Below are 19,525 nucleotides of genomic sequence, written 5' to 3'. Positions count from 1 at the left end.
TACTGTAATTCTTTACTATCAGGCTGCTCAAATAAGTCCCTCAAGACCCTCCAGCTGATCCAGAATGCTGCAGCACGTGTTCTGACAAGAACTAACAAAAGAGATCACATTTCTCCTGTATTAGCTTCTCTGCATTGGCTTCCTGTAAAATCCAGGATTGAATTTAAAATCCTTCTCCTGACCTACAAAGCACTAAATGGTCAAGCACCATCATACATAGAAGAGCTTTTAGTACCTTATTGTCCCACTAGAGCACTGCGCTCCCAGAACTCAGAGCTACTTGTGGTTCCTAGAGTCTCTAAAAGTAGAATCGGAGCCAGAGCCTTCAGCTACCAGGCTCCTCTCCTGTGGAACCAGCTCCCAACTTGGGTTCGGGGGGCTGACACCGTCGCCACATTTAAGAATAAACTGAAAACCATCATCTTTGATAAAGCTTATAGTTAGGGAGTGAGGAGTTGCAGCATAGTAGAGTAGAGTAGAGGGAGGCAGGAAGTACAAGCCCGTTCCGGCAGGGGAGAGTACGAGCCCGGTCCAGGGCCCCTCTCTTTAGCCTGCCTCTCTTAGTTATGCTATTATAACTCTAGACTGCTGTGGGAAGCTCCTTCCAAGGACACAATGAGCCGCTCCCTCTTCTCTCTTTTCACTTGTCTCCTTTTGTGTGCATCTTAGTCCCAGAAATGCCTGTTACTAACCTAGCTCTGGGGAGTTTTCTCCCCGGAGTCCCTTTGCTTCTTCTTCACCCAGAACATCGCCTTGGAATTGGGTGGCACCTACACCGGGGTCCTGGGTGCAGCTGACGCTATGGACTTACTACACCCTGCTACGCTCTGCGTTTCCCCGCAGTGTCCGACTGCGTCCTGCCGCGTCCAACCGCGTCCACCCAGGCTGCTGTGCCACACTACACCCCGTAACGCCCTGCTGTGCCCTACTATGACATGAACTACTATGACTACCATTGTGATCACTGCTTCACTATCTTTATTATGACTATTATTGCCACCATTCACCACTCCCCCAACTGGTGCCGTCAGACACCGCCTACCAAGAGTCTGGGTCTGTCCGAGGTTTCTTCCTAACAAAAAAAGGGAGTTTTTCCTTGCCACTGTCGCAATAGCTACTGCTAATGCTTGCTCTTGAGGCAACCACTGTAATAGTTGGGGCTTCGTAAAGTACAGAGTTTGGTCTAGACCTACTCTATCTGTAAAGTGTCTCGAGATATCTCTTGTTATGATTTGATACTATAAATAAAATTGAATTGAATTGAATTGAATTGAATACACTTAATGCTTCTTGAAAGTATATTGTGTAGAAGTCCCTGGTGCTGCTCAAGCCCTCCCTGGACTCAGTGTGATCGATGCTCTGATCTTTTGGCCGTGACTCCAGGAGAGTTATGACTCGGCACGCACATCTGTGATGGGGAGTCAGACAGGGAGCTCGTCAGAGGGAAGATTTATTGAAAATACAGGAATCTGATCAATCTCACAGCTCTGCGGGTCTGTGGCCCCGTCGCTGGCCAGACTGTAGAGTCGTCTTTGAATTTGCCGTGCCGCTGCTGTGTTCGTGCTGAGCTCTGATGTCAGCACATTCTGTTGTTGTGGAGGTGCATACATAATTGACCTGCTCTCCTCCTCCACTGCCCTCCCGAGACCATTCAAGATAAAGCAATAAATACTGAACCTCAGCATTTAACACACCCCTTCCCCGTTACTGTTGCTGGGAGTCCACAAGCACGTAATGACATTTTCTCCTTTAAGTGAGTTAAACACAGAGATACAGGCAAACTCACTCTACTATGCTCTTGTTATAGCAAGTGCTGACATCCTGAGTGGACACTTAGTTTGGCTTGGTGGTTCTGGGGTTTTCTGGAACATTCTTCAGTAAAATGAATGTTTCACAGCTTTCAGTTTGTACAAACTAGGAATTTACTTTAACTTTAGCATTGGAGAAAGCTGCATTCTGTCAGGCCTTATATTAGTCCCCAGCACATTTTCAGTTCAAGGTTCACTCTTTTCATTCTCTGTCTTGTCCTTCCTCTCTGTGTCTCTTTTCATCCTCCTGTCTCTCTGTCTGTGTCTCTGTGTCTCCATTTCTCCCTCCCTCTCTCCCTGTAACTCCATGGCTATATATAGACTTCTGCATTGCAGATGTCCCAGAGCCCTGCAGTTCTGGAGGAGCCGCTGAGGAGTCCCAGCCAAAATTTCGGCTGGCTGCCTGACACACACACACACACACACACACACACACATACACATACACATAGAGCCCGCCCAGGTGACCAAAAACAGCAGAGTAACTGTGCACCACAGGATGGGATGGTTACAGCGTGACAGGACTCTACACAGTAGCACTGTGCGTGCAGCATGCTGTGTAGCATGGCTCAGCAACGTCCAAGGCATCACACTGCAGCAAGAATGAAGTGCCCCCACAGAATAGAGTCAAAAGCACTGCAGTCATAATCCTTGGGTGGGTAGGTGGGTGGGAGCGTATTCTTGTTTTCCATGCTAATGTTTCTGAAACCATTTCCTCGTGTTCTTATGTTCTTGTTTTCTGCTGAGTCATGGCTGTGCTTTTTAAAAGCTTTCGATATTAATGTTAGTGATTAAAAACACACCTTCAATAATAGCATTAATCATACTGAATGTTTATTCCAAGACATACTTTTTTTCCGACGATGCAAGTCATGTAGACAGATGACTTAATAATAAAGTTGTTGTAGGAACACAATTAGAGTAAAGCCAGTTATTAAAGAATAGAATACTGATAGAATAGGAGGAAAAATGAATGGAGTCTTTCAGACATTAACATCAACGCGCAGTAGTAATGACCTACAACAACATTTGTTACAGAAATGACAGCAATACTGACAACAATTCTGCATTGTTCTCTGGTAATTGATCACAAAAACAACAGCATTACAGGGACAACACTGGAAAAGTGGCTCGTGTGAAGTTAGACATCAATGGTACTGACAAATAACTTTCATAAAGTAATTTGCTCTGTAGTCACTTCTCCATGATGCTGTAAAGACCTGCTCAGTCATGATTCAATGTGCACTTGCTGTGTAATATTAGCAATGAATATTGAAAAGAAAAAAACGTATTCAGAAAATTACAGAAAGTCAGGCAGTGGTGCAATGTTATAAAACCTATTTTTCATGAATGTAACCTTAAGATTAAGTCTCAGATTTTGCAGATTGCTGTGCTAAATAACCATGTTCTCTTTCATTGGTGCTTGTTCCAGTGATCCAGCCCTGTTAATAGCCTACCAATGAATACCATTAATACCAGCGAACACCCTACAGTATGATGTGAGAACCTATTGAACTGTTGTATTTGGGCTGCAATGCTTTCCCCCCTTTCACTTCTGCTGAAACAGTGGTATGGCATTAAATATTTATAACTGCTGACTGCTGTCAGGCCACACACACACACACACACACACACACACACACACACACACACACACACACACAAGGTGTGGCACTATCTTTGTAGGGACCCGTCATTGACATAATGCATTCCCTAGCCCCTTACCCTAACCTTAACCATCGCAACTAAATGCCTAACCTTAACCCTTACCCTCACCCTAACCATAACCTAATTCTAACCCTAATCCTAAAACCAAGTCTTAACCCTCAAACAGACCTTTAAAGTTGTGGGGTCCAGCATTTTGGCCCCACAAAGCTGTCCGGACCCCACAAGTATATTGTATTCCCAGTTTTTGGACCCCATGAATATAGTTAAAGAAGAACACACACACACACACACACACACACACACACACACACACACACACACACACACACACACACACACACACACACACACACACACACACACACACACACACACACACACACACACACACACACACACACACACACACACACACACAACCCTATAGTGAGTGTTTGCTGCCACATGGTGTTAAAGGGTGCAAATTACAGACAAGTTTTACAAGCAGGAGACTGGCAAACATACATTAGAGCCTACATTGAACTGAAAACGTCATACGCGTGTCTAATAAACGGTCCCCTAAGATATCAAGGTGTATGTATTAAGGACAAAGATAATATTTTTAAAGTCCTGAAGAGGAAGGAGAACTTCTGTTGTTTGAACATTTTAAGAAGTGTAACTTGTATTGTAGTTGGTGAGGTTTGCGGATAAGGGAAGTTGTCACTGTTACTGTATACACCCTGCCATAATATTTATTAGGATATAGGATAATATGTATATGGGGGTGGCAGTAGCTCAGTCAGTACCATACGGACCAAAGTATGGTGGTGGACTGGTAGCTGGAGAGGTGTCAGTTCACCTCCTGGTCACTGCCAAGGTGCTCTTGAGCAAGGCACCGAACCCCCAACTTCTCGGGGTCCCTTTCCATGGGCAGCTCCCTCACTCTGACATCTCTCCATTTAGTGCATGTATAGGTACTGAGCATGAGTGTGTAATTCAGGCCTGTGTGTAATGTGTGTAATAACAGAGTGAAAACATTGTAATTTCCCCCTTGCCGGATTAATAAAGTATACATTATTATTATTATTACAGTGTTAGTGAATGAGTGTAAAACATAATCTTTGAGAAGATATGTGTATTAAGAGCAATAACAAAAATATCAGAAGGCCTCATTTGACCAAGAATGTATAGGCTGGCTCACAGGCTCACTGGGGGTCTGAACATCACCGCCACTGTTATATAAGCTATTGTAATGGAGAAATACACATAGTTATAGCTAATGCTGTATTGATTATCTACAATTGTAGCACTCCAAACACATTACACGGTTGTCTTAAATATAGCCCCATGTATATAAAACACCACACCTCCCATGACGTCAGAGGACAACGTCAAGCTCGTCAGAATACAACAAAACATTAGGAAAATATACCTTCAAATATAAAAGCACACATTTACCACTTGGCGAACTTGCATAGCTATGTATATGATAAATGCTATTTATGTTTCAATGTATTACAAATAACATCACACCGACAAACATTTAAAACAAGAAAACCCTACAGAAAAACAAACGAACAATAAACATCTATAATTAGTTATAAGTAAAGCTTCTTTCTTTTTCTGTTCACACTTTTAACAAAATAAATTACAAATCCCTGGTTTTACATGTTGCTAATTCGCTGCATCCATTGTTGTTTTTCTCTTTCTCTTAATAAAATAAAGATTAGGTGAACAATTGTGTTCGAGGCTTTAAAGTGTTTTTTTTTTCTCGTTCAAATTTGATTTTACATAACGATTAGATACTGGCACACATATTAGTGCCATCTGCTTTTGGAGAAAAGTCTGGGGTACAGTTTAAAAAAAACTTTTTATGTACTGGTTCTTTGTGTAATAAAAGCATTGTTGCCTACTATCATAAACTGTAAAATCAAATAAACATCCATGATTGTTACGCTTAAATGCCATCAATGTGTACTTTATTTTGAAAACCGGAAGTTGTTTTTATGTTTTATTCCTGCGGACTTGACACTGATTGGGTTTATCGAGTGAAAGTGTTGCTGTGCAAAATCTAGCTACACGCTAGATCTGTCAAATAACAAATTAGTGTCTCGGAGACACAGGACCTTCGCCGTCGTCGTTAGGCTACGATCTGCTAAGATGACAGAGCTAAGGCACCGTGGAGCCAAAGACACCGACCCAACGTTACAGCAGCAGCCGTCAGAGGACAAGGTAACGTTAGCCAGGCTAGCTAGCTAGTTGATAGTCCTAGTGTGATCTCCTATGGCTCGTGTAGCTAGAGGAAGAGTGATGTCAAAATCGATTAAAATCCGGCATTTTGACGTTGGTTTTCCTCTGTGTCCCGTTGCTTATGTAGCAACATTACAATTGTTACTTAAAAGCTATTAAAAGCCACTGAAATGCGCTATAGCGGGTAACGTTATACAAGTCATCCGCCAAACTACTCAAAATGTAGACTTAATTGGTTGATGCTAACGTTACCCACGGTCTTCCTGTGTGTGCGTTAGTCGTGAAAACAACGGGCAAGCCAAATGCACAAGTTAAAATGTTAACGAAATAAACTCTGCTTTCTTTATCATGTAGCTATATGCCGACGTATAGACTGACTCTCATTGTATAGAAGAGAAAAAAAAAACTCGTTATATTTGAACCGCTGTTTTTATTTTATGTAAACAATTTGACTGATGCGTGGGGAGACGTTTTGCCGCTAGCCACATACATGGTCTGATATGTACAGAAGCCTTAAAAAAGCCTCAAGCGAAAAGTGGTGAACACTGTCCAATTGTTCTAGCTAAACTAGCTAATGTTTTTCTAAACAACGTTAGCTAAAGTCAACTGTTTACTGTAATGTTAACGTTAGCTTGCTTACTGCTGACTGCTAAACGGCCAGGGCTCGCAGACATCATCCCTGCCAGTATAACATAGCTTAGCTGGCCTGACTGCTACAACGATAATAACAACTGCTTCAGGCATTCTGCTGTCTAGCAATGTATTATAATTACTCGTGTTGTGTTCACACTGAAAGGGAAAATAAACGCTTTAGCGTTGTATCGAAGTTCCCAGTGAATAATCGGAGCCAACAAAGGGGCGTGGTGTGATGGATGTGGGGATCTATCAAGGACAAGAGGACATCGTTACAGATAATTGAAGACCAGCTAAGAGCTGATGGGGGAAGTAGCCGAGGCATTAGCTAGCTACATCCATACTTCAAACCACATAGGGCATCTCAGGGGAATTTAGCCCACAAAGTGCTATGGTTTTTTCTTTCTGTTATTTATTCTTGTATGTCTTTTGGCTGTGAGCAGTACTTACTAACTGACTTTGTGGTACTAATGTGAAGTGTTGTCAGGTTATTTATTCCTAATTGTAAAGAGGTGTTGCCTGTCAAACTGATTTTTATTTTTTTTCATCTATCTCTCTGTTATCATTTAAACAAAAGTCACAGACACTGATAACATCATTTATATTCTCAATATGATCTGGTTTATTCAATTTGTAGTAGGCTATCTAGCTACCAATATAGAAACCCTACGTGTACTTGAAAGCATTTTTTTACATGTAAAATGAATACCATGGTTTAAGCAAAAATCTGGCCAGCTAAATCCTGTGTGAAGACAACATCCTGGCTGACACTGACCCACCCCTCCACCTAGTATAAAGGTTAGAGCAGAACTAGGATTAATTAGGGCTAGGGTATCGTTGAATGTTTTTCGATACCGATACCAATACCGTAACTTCGACCGGTTCCTAAACAATAATTTTTTCGATACCAATCGTATAAAACAAAAATAACTTGCAACATTATGGCACAACTCTTTTTATTTATTTTTCAGCTCCTACCACGTGAGCCCCGTCTCTCTGTGCTTAACGTAGTTTTTCCTGCCTGCCTCTATGACATGTAAACTTAGACAGCCAATCAGCAGCATTTTTAGATCTTAGTAAAAGCATGCTGCATGCTTATTGGCTCACTGACGCTGATGAGAATTTTTTTTTTATGTGTATTTTTATTTAAAAGTTACTGTCTCCAGACAAGTACAAATCAGAAAACAGAGTGACTGAAAGAGGATGGGATAATGGACAACATCTTAGAGTTTAGGCAAAAGGGCAGAAAAAAAACCACACAAAAATGGCCAAAAGAACATTTTTTTTTAATTTTGTATATATATATATATATATATATATATATATATACACACACACATGATCTAATAAGACATACATAAAATAATTAGGCAAAACACATATAGGCTGTTAATCTACTTTATCACATTACGTCTGACCACCTTCATGTTTCATGTTCTAAGAAGCCAATTCTCCACCTTTAAACATGACTCTGAGCCTCTGACATGGAAGATTACTGAGAGAGGTGACTTTCACAAGCATGTTTAAGGCTTAAGCATGGAATAATGACTACAAAATAAAAACCTCAGTAGACAAAATATGTCATTAAAACTTGTGTGTGACAAATACTGTAGGCCTATATGTCAAAATCTAAGCTTTGTCTAGCTGCTTTGTCTAGGAAGTGTTTAGCAAACTCAGATTTATACATATATTTTTAAAAATCACGCATGGAAATGTACATAAAAAAAATTGTTGCATCGATAATCGGTTTAGAATTGAATTGTTGGCCTCTGAATCGGAATCAAATCGTGAGGTGCCAAGAGATTCCCACCCATTTATGGTATTGAATGACGAGCCATTTTTCGATGCTCGATACTCTCGGCAAATTCGGTCGGTGCCTATAAAGTACACCTAGCATACCTATATCGGTACCCAGCCCTAGGATTCATTTAGTGTGGGGTAATCTGGGCGAAATGCAAATGTGCAGATGTGGAAACCATGGATGCTGTGTACCACAAGTGTCCGATATTGAAATTCCAGCAAATAGTAAATTGTCATGCGTTTTAAGATGACCACAAGTAATATCACTCAACAATCATCCACAAGACAAAGTGTATTACTGCAGGACATGCAGCTGATTGTAGTGGATCCCCTTCCAGCAACAACCTGATCAAGTAAAAGGTGGGGCGGGGAAGTGAAAAAAAAAAAAAAGTTCAATCTACTCAGGCCCTGTTATGACCTTTTTATCTGGATAAGCTTAAGAAGAACAACTCTAGAGAGAAAATTAAATTGCTTATGAAATGAGTAGGACATTAGTTTAGGTAAGGTACTTTTATGGTGCTTTGCACTAATAGGAGTAAAGTGAAATTCAGTTTACATGTTTACGAATGAGTCACACTGCGATCAAACTATGTAAACATATAAGATGCCCCAAAATCCAGCTGCAACACCATTTCTGGATATGTGCGTGGTGCATTATCTGGTGGTGTGTGTTTCTAATTATAGACCTTGGGTGTTCTTTCATGCGACGTCAGAAATAGCTATTTCAAACATTTTCAATAAGTTTGCTCTTAAATATTTGAGCCTAATAAACTAACAGCACAACACATCTGAAAACCTCAATCTCCAACTTCTTCTTTCTCTTTTCCTCTTTTCCTTTTTGCTTTATTTCTGAAGGACCCCCCCCCCACTCCTCTGGCTTTAGATGGCTGAAAACCTCTAAAATCCCACTAAAGATGGCCTTTTTCTATTGGAGACACTCCGTGTTGACGCTGACTACCAGAAAGCCTGGTAAAGGGGAGGAGTCTTTTTGTGAAATGAGCGCCTATTTTTAACCCGAGCATCCTGAGTGACGGAAATTGTCTCCATAGAAACCAGCAGGCGGAGAATGGGTCTGTAGGTGCGTGTCTTCTTGTGCTTGCTTCTGCATTCACTTGAACTATTGACTGTAGAGCTGGGCAATATATCAATATTATATCGTTATCGTGATATGAGGCTAGATATCGTCTTAGATTTTGAATATTGTAATATCGTGATCTGGCATAAGTGTTGTCTTTTCCTGGTTTTAAAGGCTGCATTACAGTAAAGTGGTCATTTTCTGAACCTACCAGACTGTTGTAACTGTTCTATTAATTGCCTTTACCCACTTAGTCATTATATTAACATTACTGATGATTATTTATCAAAAATCTCATTATGTAAATATTTTGTTAAAGCACCAATAGTCAACACTACAATATTGTTGCAGTATCGATATCGAGGTATTTGGTCAAAAATATCGTGATATTTGATTTTCTCCATATCGCCCAGCCCTAATTGACAGTGCTTTTTGGAAGAGTGCTTCATATGATTTGAGCAAAGTAAAGGACATTTTACAAATATTGGAAAATGTACAGTTTTTTAAATATTTTTTTAGCTAAGTTGATCCCGAGAGATGCAGCTGTTAAAATGTGCTCCTCAGCAAGGTCAACATAAAATCTCTCTAAAGAGCCAACGGAATCAGTACGGCAGAGTATTATTCCCAAGACAAAACGTTTCTAGTTTTATTGAGGTCCTTCTCACATTATAACATATTTCCTTTGTGACCTTTTTTTTCATTATTAATACCATGGGCGATTTTTTTTAGGGGCTTAAGCCCCTCAAAATTTCATCTCAGCCCAGAAACAAACAAATATTTTTTTTTTTTAAATAAATGTTAGTGCTTCAAGTGAGATTTTGTGAACTTGTCCAGTGTTTCCTCTAGAATCTTTTTTGAACGTCAAAAAGTACAGGCTTATCTGCTAATGTTAGCTACCGACCGACCGTTACCTTGAAACCATCCAGCAACGGTACTGTAGGGTGATTTAACGCTACCCTTAGCTTCTTGTCTCATCTGGGGTCTGATAAACGGTAAATTAATCAACTTCAGTGTCCACAATGCTATTTTCCAATAAACTGTAGCTGTCATATTTCACGGGACCCGCGTGAGTGCGGATTTCATGTCGCGGCTTTCGTCGCTGTTTGTCACTTTGCCTAAGACTGAGTGTAAGTCGTACTCGCCCCGTTGTTTATTTGGTTGCCATGACTTCGCGAGTGATGACGTCCTGTCACTGTTCCGGTTGCTCACCCTAAAGGGGAGAGAGAGCGGATGACAGTTCGCTTGAGTTCAGTAGAGCAGACGGCTCTGCAGAGTCGTGTAATTACGACTTTATGACTTTTCATAAACAGCTGAAGGAGCGGCGGTCCGCGGAAACCCTGTTGTGCGTCTGCCCTATTTCTGATACCGTAGAAATATAATAACAATAAATTATAATACTAATAAAAATAAGTGTTTCCTCTCTGTTGATATTACCGCGGCTGCCCGCCACGGTAATATCAACATAGCGGAAACACTGTTGTCTGTTAGTGACAGAGGACAAACAATTACCTTTAACAGAAACGTAGTTTTGACCAATCGGAGGTGGTTGTGCCAAACTCCCGCCATTGGCTGAGTCTCTATCTGATCTGTCAGAGGGAGAGCAGGAAACGGTTGTGAAGTTTAACATTGGTAGTCCCCTGAGAAGAAGTTGGTCATTTCATGGCGCAGATTAGAAGCCAAATTGAAACGTGAGCAACTGAAATTGCTGAATGTTAGAACATTGTGTCAAACTGGTCGTTATTAATGTGACTTATAAAGTGTCAGGTTTAGTTTCATCATAGTGTTAATAGTGTCAAAAAACGGTAGCTGACGTAGTTGTTCAGTAGCTAGCCCAGAGATTATCAGATAATGAAATTACTGATTTAGCGGGGGGGGGTTAACGCTTTGCAAGGCACTGTATCCGTGTTGCATTCTCATTAGGGGCTGAGCCCCCCTAAAGGTCTGATCCTAGAATCGCCCCTGATTAATATGTTGATTTTGAGCAATATTGTTATAACAAGTAGTTTCTTGTTACTGGATAAAACTGAATCATTTGGTATCTAGTGATATGCCAAAATTAGTATATTGCAAAAGAACTTTTTAAAACATTAAAGGTGCCCTGCCACACGCATTTCATTACTTTGTGGTAATGTCTGAAGTTCTACCATGCACTCTGTAACATTTTTTTGTGGAAAAAATGCCTTGGTTAACTTGTTTCAAGCCATTCTAGCGTGGTATAGAAAGCCTGCAGGAAGACTCAGCTCGATTTGTGCCAGTTCTCATTAATATTCAACGAGCTAAGCTGCTTGACTCTGATTGGCTAACAGCTGCCAATGAGAGCCTGGCTATCAGCATCCTTTACCCAGCGCTACTGGGCGAGCTCATGAATAGTAATGAGCTCAGGTAACACCACGGTAGACTGACCAGCTTTGTAATTGGCCTGATTTCTCTGCTTATTTCTTTTCACATTCACAACATAACACAAACACATATGGACCTAACATATTTCAAAAAATGCAAGTAAAAATGGTTTTGCGTGGCAGGGCACCTTTTTTTAAATTCTTTTTTTTGTTATAACTACAAATTGGGGAAAATACGTTGCCATAGAATCGGTATATAATATTATTGTCAAACTTATCCACCGTTACATTTAATTGGCCTTACACAAATACAAAGTGGTAGGATCTATACAGATTTCCTTTTCATTGTGGATCTGATTCGTTCTCTTGCTAATGCAGATTATGTAGATCTTCTAGAGAATTGAATGGCACTGCACCATCATACTGTAAAACCGAGCGTTGAGTGCAGATTTTCATTCAATTTAATCGTACAAAGTGCAAATTATGTAGGTGAAGCATTTCATAGTACCTTTATACCCTGGAATTCTTAGGAGACCTGTGAATGACAAAACAGTTAAGTTGAATTTGGATATAATTTGGTATTGGGGTTTCTTATTTAACGGATTTGTCACACCATATGTGGGTTTCAACTAAATTAAGCCGCAGCTTGACGCTCTACTCATTCCCTTCGTCTTAATCCACACCAATAAAAATCCACCGGACCATTCAGTAAAAGTTGACCTATTTACTTTTGCAAGAAAAATGAGTACAGAGCAGTATCCATTTCCAGAATTATGAAGGGAGCGAGAGAATGTGTGGCTCCACTCTTCGCTTAAAGGACAATTCCAGCGCAAAATGAACCTAGGGGTTAATAACATATGTGTACCGTGTCGACCGTTCTCTGGGATATGTTTTCATGCTAATCGAATGTGACCAGGTTTAACGTGAACCGCTAATTAGCTTATAACTCTAGTAGTCGGGGCACAGATAAAGTAAAAAGAAATCGCTATTTCTATACCACTAACAAGGCTCAAAATAGCACCACACTTCCACGGTAGCATAATGAGGGTCCCTACATGTAAACCGAAGCATTGAGAACTTTGTAAGTGTACAGACAGTTTATTAAAAAGATTTAAAGATATAAAGACAGTACCGTTCACGTATACAGGCAGGTGCCATCTTGGGAAAACAGTCATGACCAGTCGAACGAGGAACGCCTTGAGCTATGTTACTGGTTGCACGGCGTTCGTGGTTCGACTGGTCGTGACTGTTTTCCCAAGATGGCGCCCTGCCAGTATACGAGAACGGTACTGTCTTCATAATCTATCTTTTTAATAAACTGTCTGTACACTTACAAAGTTCTCAATGCTTCGGTTTACATGTAGGGACCCTCATTATGCTACCATGGAAGTGTGGTGCTATTTTGAGCCTTGTTAGTGGTATAGAAATAGTGATATATTTTTACTTTACCAGTGCCCCGACTACTAGCTTTATAAGCTAATTAGCGGTTTGCACTAAAACTGGTCACATTCGATTAGCATGAAAACATATCCCAGAGAACGGTCTACTCGGTACACGTTATTAACCCCTAGGTTCATTTTGCGCTGGAGTTGTCCTTCAATGGACTCAATTGCAACCGGTCAACGACGCAGTGTTCCCGACACGAGGTGCGCGAGCCATAGTATGACGTCATAACCGCTGTCGTTTCCAGCGCAAAGGCTCCGCAAGTTGTCGCGTCGTAGAGTAGATAGATGTAATGTTTGGCGTTACGTCGGTGTTTAACATGAACGTGTTTACTACCGTTTCCTTCGGTGAGGCGGCTTATCGGTGCATCAGTCCCGCCTCGGACAGGCTTTGTGAAAGGGGCGATGTTGGGTGAAGACACTTCTTGTTGACGTTCGAAGTATTTTCAAACAAAACGAGGCTAGCTCGCCCCTCCCTCCTTCTCATCCCGTCCCCTCCCCCTCCCTTCGGTGCTTCTGCGCACTAACCCCCCAACCCCCACCCCCAAATCCTTCTTGTTGGTTATTGGCTGGAACGCTGGAACATTGTTTATGTTTGGTGGTGCAGGTTGGCGCAGATTGTTTTTGTTGCCGTTTGTGGAGCCTGGGCTGTCTACAGAGACCGCGTTTTTATTTACAGTGTGTTCAGGGGACAGGCAGCTAGCCGATAGTGAGGAGATGTTTGCTGTATGTGACAAAAAAATGTTGAAGCCTAAAAAACGTGTGACATCGCTTCGAGCGCCTTTTTAAGCGGGCCGTCACAAAGCAGCAAGCCGACCATCTGCAGTGTGAATGTGAGGGGAGAACTCTGAGCCTAATTTGGTCAGCAGCAGAGAGGTCTGTTCGGGGTTTAAAACGTGAAAGGACATACTGACCTGAAGAAACCTCTTGTTTTCATCAGACGAGCTGTAACTGCCACCATCTGATGACATCCATCCTTTGATTGTTGTTACCATGGAGATCAGTGTGTTTTAAACAGGGCTCCGTCAGTGAACAGATGGTTCTAGGAAATCAACAATATGGATGGAGATGATTTGGTGCAGTATTTAGCCGCCCACACATACTTCTGCACTGGCAGTCCTGCTGCTGGTTTCTTAACACTGCATGTCCACCCTGATATGATGGAGCCTGCTGATGTTTGTTCAGTCACATATACATTCACAGAACACAGAATATTGTGAATTAAGTGGTATACCAGCAGGGACTTCAAGGCACATAGTAATTTGATGAACTGATAAATTAACTGTATCCAGCTCAGAAAGTCAGATGACAGTTTGTTCCGACAGAAAATTAAGGAAAAATGTAATTTGAGGAAAATTATCAGCTACGGCAGCTGACATTTCATTTCTGTGGGGAGCTGTTTTTTTAAGTGATGGGGGAAATGGTGCAAGACGTGTTGTGTGTGTGTGTGTGTGTGTGTGTGTTGTCCTATAAAGGGCAAAAAATACCAAGAGCCATCTAACCTAGATACCATATCATGTGATTTAGTTTGAGGCCATCCCCATGGCAGTCGCCATGTAATGAGTATTTACACTCTGACATAAATAAAGAGCTTCACTTACATTCCTTTGTACACTGCTCTATTCCAGTAGATAAATGTATATGTCTTGGCAATGAAATATTTTTCAGGCAGGTGCCTGTGCACTGTCAGAGTCTTCTGGGTTAAAATGGAATTACAGGTTGTTGTTGCACCGTCTCAGATTATGTTCAAACCAAAACCAAGGCCTGTAAAATATTTTTGTTCAAATCCTATGTCTTCATATTTTCAGCCCTTGAAATTACTTTTTACAGTTTTACAGCCTGAAAATCACATTATCTGGGAAGCAATATTCGGACATTAATATAATGAAAAGTATTATTCATAGGCAGCCCAAATGACTGAACCATTACAAGTTTGTACGGACATTAAGGGTAGCATAAACTTTGAGCAAAATCTAAGAGGGTGCAGCAACTGTTTTCCTGGATTTAGTCTGATTTAACACAGAATGCCCCAGCTGCATGTCATTTGGCTCAGATCCTCCCACTCAGTGCTACTCTCCATAACTGTCTTACTGTATGTTATGTTAGGAACCATGAAGATATCTGATCCTTCTGCTATTACGAAACACAGTTTTGGCTGTTTACAGCATTATCTCTTTTAATTAGGGTTAGGTACCGTTTGGAATTTTACAATTCCGATGCAAAACTGGTACCTAAACTGATTCTTGAAAAACTGAAAAGTGACATCAAAGATGTAATATGTTTACTAGCGATCACGTGCAGTGAATGGTTAATATGCTTTTACGTCCGTTTTGGTGAGCCCAGAGGGAAACTATGGCATTTTAAAAGTAGCCTACATTTACTGTAGATAAAGACGGGTGATATTTTTACATCTGTTTCGGAGCGACAGAGGGAAAATATGTCAGTCGATACATTAAGTGGAACCGAAATCTGCGTTCTAATCCGGTCCGATTCCTACCGGTTGCTTAGGAACCGGTTCCATAGTGGAACCGGGTTTCGGTACCCAACCCTACTTTTAATGTGATTAAAAACACTAAATAATAATTTTGACTATGTATTGGTATGTAATTTACGGTGGTGTAAGGTGTTGGGAAAAGCTTTAAAATGGACCTTGAAAAGTGCTTTTGAATTTGACCAAGGAAAAGGTGTACGAACCCTGATTGAAGAGAGGGAACGAATACACAATATGAGTAGGCCTGTAGTCTGAGATTTAAGATTTAAATATAAATATAGTGCAAGGCAGTTCAGTGCAATGGTAATATATTAATAACAGTATTGTAATTGTAAGATTGAAGAGCCACTTATGTTTCTTTTGATTTTGTGGTTGCACCTGTTTTTTATTTTTTATTTTTTATCACTACAATACCAGGGATTCCCGCAGCACTTTGCAGCTCGGGCGGCCGCCTAAGCTGGGGAACCCCACCGCCTTAACTAGGTCATCAAAAAAAAAATAAAAATCCGCTGCACAAAAGGCCGTCAAGTGCATCTCGGACAATAGCGCGAGCGTACTTCACACCGCTGTCTGGAGGATAACTAGCTAGCCAGTTGATATCGCCGTGTCCGTGAGAACAATCGCCAATTCACCGTCGCGTGTGCGTCAGAGTTTGTCAACCAATGTGCGGCCAGCTGGGGCATGCCCGGGCAGAGACGGGGTGATGGACTTACCGGAGCGTTGGCATACGGTGGGCAGAGAACATTTATATAAGTTTCTCGGTCCTGTTCTTCACATCAGTGAGGCTTTCTTCTCTTGTTTCAACCAAGTGAATACATGACGAAGTGACTAGAACTATCATCACCTCCCGCGCGTGGATTCTCAATGTCCCGGCTGTTGTCTGGTCTTTGAGACACTGTTGTCCATTTTTTTTTTTTATCACTACACGCGGTTCACAATACACGGTTACACAGAGTGAAATTGCGTATCCTGTTTTTATTTCATGCATACTATCTGCTGGAGTGTGTGAAGCTATGGGCTGAGCTCTGTTATCTCAGAGCTGTTTGTTTTGGAGAAGAGTTGTCGGGCAAAGTGGAAGAGAGCGTGTCACGGAGGATAACGGGAGCAATGCCAGTAAAATTGTTATAGCACTTTTTTTGAAAATAGTTTAATGAGCTTAAAGTTGTACATTGCAACTGTTATTTTGAAAAGCTGGTTATTTATTAATTATTTATTATTATTTAAATATAATATTTAGTGTAGTGTAGTGTGTAGTACAGAGTCTGCACTACAGAGATATTGTAGATAAACACCCCACATTTTCTGCTAAATGTCAGTGTCTTATTTCTCCTCTGTGTTTTTTCTGTTTGTCAGGGTTCAGACAGTGAGCTGAAGGTGGAAAAAGATGGGGCGTCAGACGGCGAGTCCAAGGTGGACCCAGGCGTCCCAGAGGTGCCGGCCCCTGCTGATGACACCCCCGAGGTTCTAAACAAGGCCCTGTCTGGACTCTCTTCAAGGTACCATCACTGTTGAAGAGCAAAACCACATTGCTGATTTTTGTCTGTAGTAATAAGAGGTCTTTACAGCAGAGATCTTAACTCTGAGGGACCCCCTGCTGAAGATCTCTGAGACCCCCTTGAGTTTTTTTTTTTTTTGTTTAAAAAGAGTCCAACATATTATTAGCAAATATAAATCAGCCTTTTTGTGAAAAAAAACAAACATTGATGGTTAGGTAGTCACTAAGATAGCCATCTGCAGACACAGTGAATCCTAAGGATTCACTCACATTCCACATGTTTAACATTAAAACATGATTTATAAAAACATGCCAACAATTATTATTTTAATAGCTTTGAATTCTATGCACTAAAAAGGTATGTATAAAGGCTTTAGGCCACCCTACATGGTATTGTTGGCCCAGTTTAATATGCAACTTCATTTTATATAATATATGCAGCTGTGCAATTTGAATGGGGCAGGGTTTAGGCGTCCTTCCTCAAGAAAATGTGACGTTTTTCAATTTAAAAAATGCTATTTCCCCTTACATTTTTTTCTCTTTGTGGTGATTTTGTCTCTTTGTGGGTTTCTGTGTCTCTTTTTAGTCGTGTTGTGTCTCTTTTTGGTCATTTTTCTTTTTGTTGGGGTTCTTTTCTGCTCCGTCTCTCTATCAGTTAAGGGGTCCTTGGCTTAAAAAAAACGTTGAAGACCCCTGCTTTACAGTATTTGATATATAAATATGACTGTAAAGCAGGGTGTCGAGCATGCTCAGTAAGCTTTCCCTGAATAGATGGCCAGTGTAAAATATGAAAATAGTTATGGAAGTTTGCTACCCTTTTTGTTTTTGTTTTTTATCTAAGGACCCGCTCTGTATTCGGAGCTGTTCCGTGAGTCATTGTTCTGTATAGAGATACAGGCCCCTGTTTTTCCTGGACTTTACAGCACTGCTACACATGTGGAGGTGTCATGAATCATACACAGAAATCCCTCCTCACACATAGTATCCTTTGAACAGCAGATGTAAATCACTGAACTCTTGAACCTGTATTCCTGGTAGAAAGTTAATAATTTCAAACTCTGTATGTCCCTGTATGAGACACAGTGGCATGGGGCTTTCAACAAGGATGGACTAGCCAGCCAGAGGGAAGAAGTAGCCAGCTACGGGGGTCCGGGGACATGAGTATTAAGGCTCTGACACACCAACCTGACGGCCGATCTTCGGCAGAAAAGGAACTGCCTCCCCGAGTTGGTCAAAAAAGTGCCTCGGAACACACCGAAGCGACGCCGACTTGAGTGTACGTTCTGCACGTGCGCGAGATGTAATGCGTCTCCATAACAGCAGGTGGCGCTAATCTGTATTGTCGCCCAAAAAATTAAAACCGGCAGCTGACTGGACGAACGCGTCACGTGGGTCTGGCTGCTCCCGGATTTTACAACGGAGCATAATGGCGGCTTGTTCGGAATACTATCTCATATTTTACAAAGATAGTTCACCAAAACGTGTTTCTGAAAACATTTTAAGAGAGAAATAGGCCGTGCAGTTGCTGAATCTTTCTTCATTTCAGATCGACAAAGGTCAGTTTAAAAGATTTTCGTCAGATTTTTGAGAGGCTTAGTCACGCTCATCTCGCTCGTCATTTCCGGGTTAGCACTCCACCAATCAGATTGGTTATGGGGTTCGACTGCCCGCCCTCCGACGCCACATGTCAGGTCGGCCAAAATGAAGGCAGACGGCCACTCGGACGGACGACGGCACGGAACACACCGAACAGACTCGAGTCACTGACCTCGCCAGACTGTCCGACGGCCGATTATCGGCCTTGTTCAGACTGCCAGCCTTTACTTTCCACAATAAAAAGCAAATTAAATTTATTCCGAGCATTTCGCTAAAGAGGCAACCCAAGAAAAAAGCTTAACGTTACTCGCAACCTGACACACATGAACCACAACAACGTCAAGTCCAGAGTGACAGGTGTGCTGTTAATGAATAATGTAGGACATTAGTTTGCATAATTGGGCAATGGCAAAAAAAAAAAATTACAAAAGCGTTCTATAGGGCCGGGCAATATATCGATATTATATCGATATCGTCATATGTGACTAGATATCGTCCCAGATTTTGAATATTGTAATATGACATGTGTCTTCTATTCCTGGTTTGAAAGGCTGCATTTCAGTAAAGTGATGTCATTTTCTGAACCTACCAGACTGTTCCAGCTGTTCCATTACTTTTGATTATTTATCACAAATCTCATTGTGTAAATATTTTGGGAAAGCAGCAATTGTCCCTACAATATCGCCACAATATCGATATCAAAGTATTTGGTGAAAAATATCGTGATATTTGATTTTCTCCATATCGCCCAGCCCTAGCATTCTAGGACATTTCAAACTATAAAATGTGATTTCCTCATATGACATAGCCCTGTTACTTTCACAACATTGGCAGTTCATATTTGTCAAACACTGAGGTTGACCCTCTGCTTCCTACATTTTTATGAATCTGTTAACTTGTGTGTGTGTGTGTGTGTGTGTGTGTGTGTGTGTGTGTGTGCGTGCGTGCG

At 41.2% G+C, this 19,525-nt stretch overlaps 1 protein-coding gene across 1 annotated transcript in view; it reads left to right on the top strand.

The window, feature by feature from the left end:
- The first annotated feature begins 5,441 nt into the window (after positions 1 to 5,441).
- The window catches only part of cds2 (CDP-diacylglycerol synthase (phosphatidate cytidylyltransferase) 2), a 31,896-nt gene continuing 17,812 nt past the window's right edge, over positions 5,442 to 19,525 (top strand). Inside the window, exons 1-2 of the mRNA XM_031300603.2 lie at positions 5,442 to 5,687; positions 16,839 to 16,981. Of these exons, the coding sequence (XP_031156463.1) occupies positions 5,616 to 5,687; positions 16,839 to 16,981 (215 nt within the window). The 5' untranslated portion in view covers positions 5,442 to 5,615. The remainder of the gene's footprint in view (positions 5,688 to 16,838; positions 16,982 to 19,525) is intronic.

This window comes from Sander lucioperca, chromosome 2, assembly GCF_008315115.2.
Source record: "Sander lucioperca isolate FBNREF2018 chromosome 2, SLUC_FBN_1.2, whole genome shotgun sequence".
Lineage (NCBI taxonomy): Eukaryota > Metazoa > Chordata > Actinopteri > Perciformes > Percidae > Sander > Sander lucioperca.
This window is presented reverse-complemented; position numbering and strand designations above follow the sequence as displayed.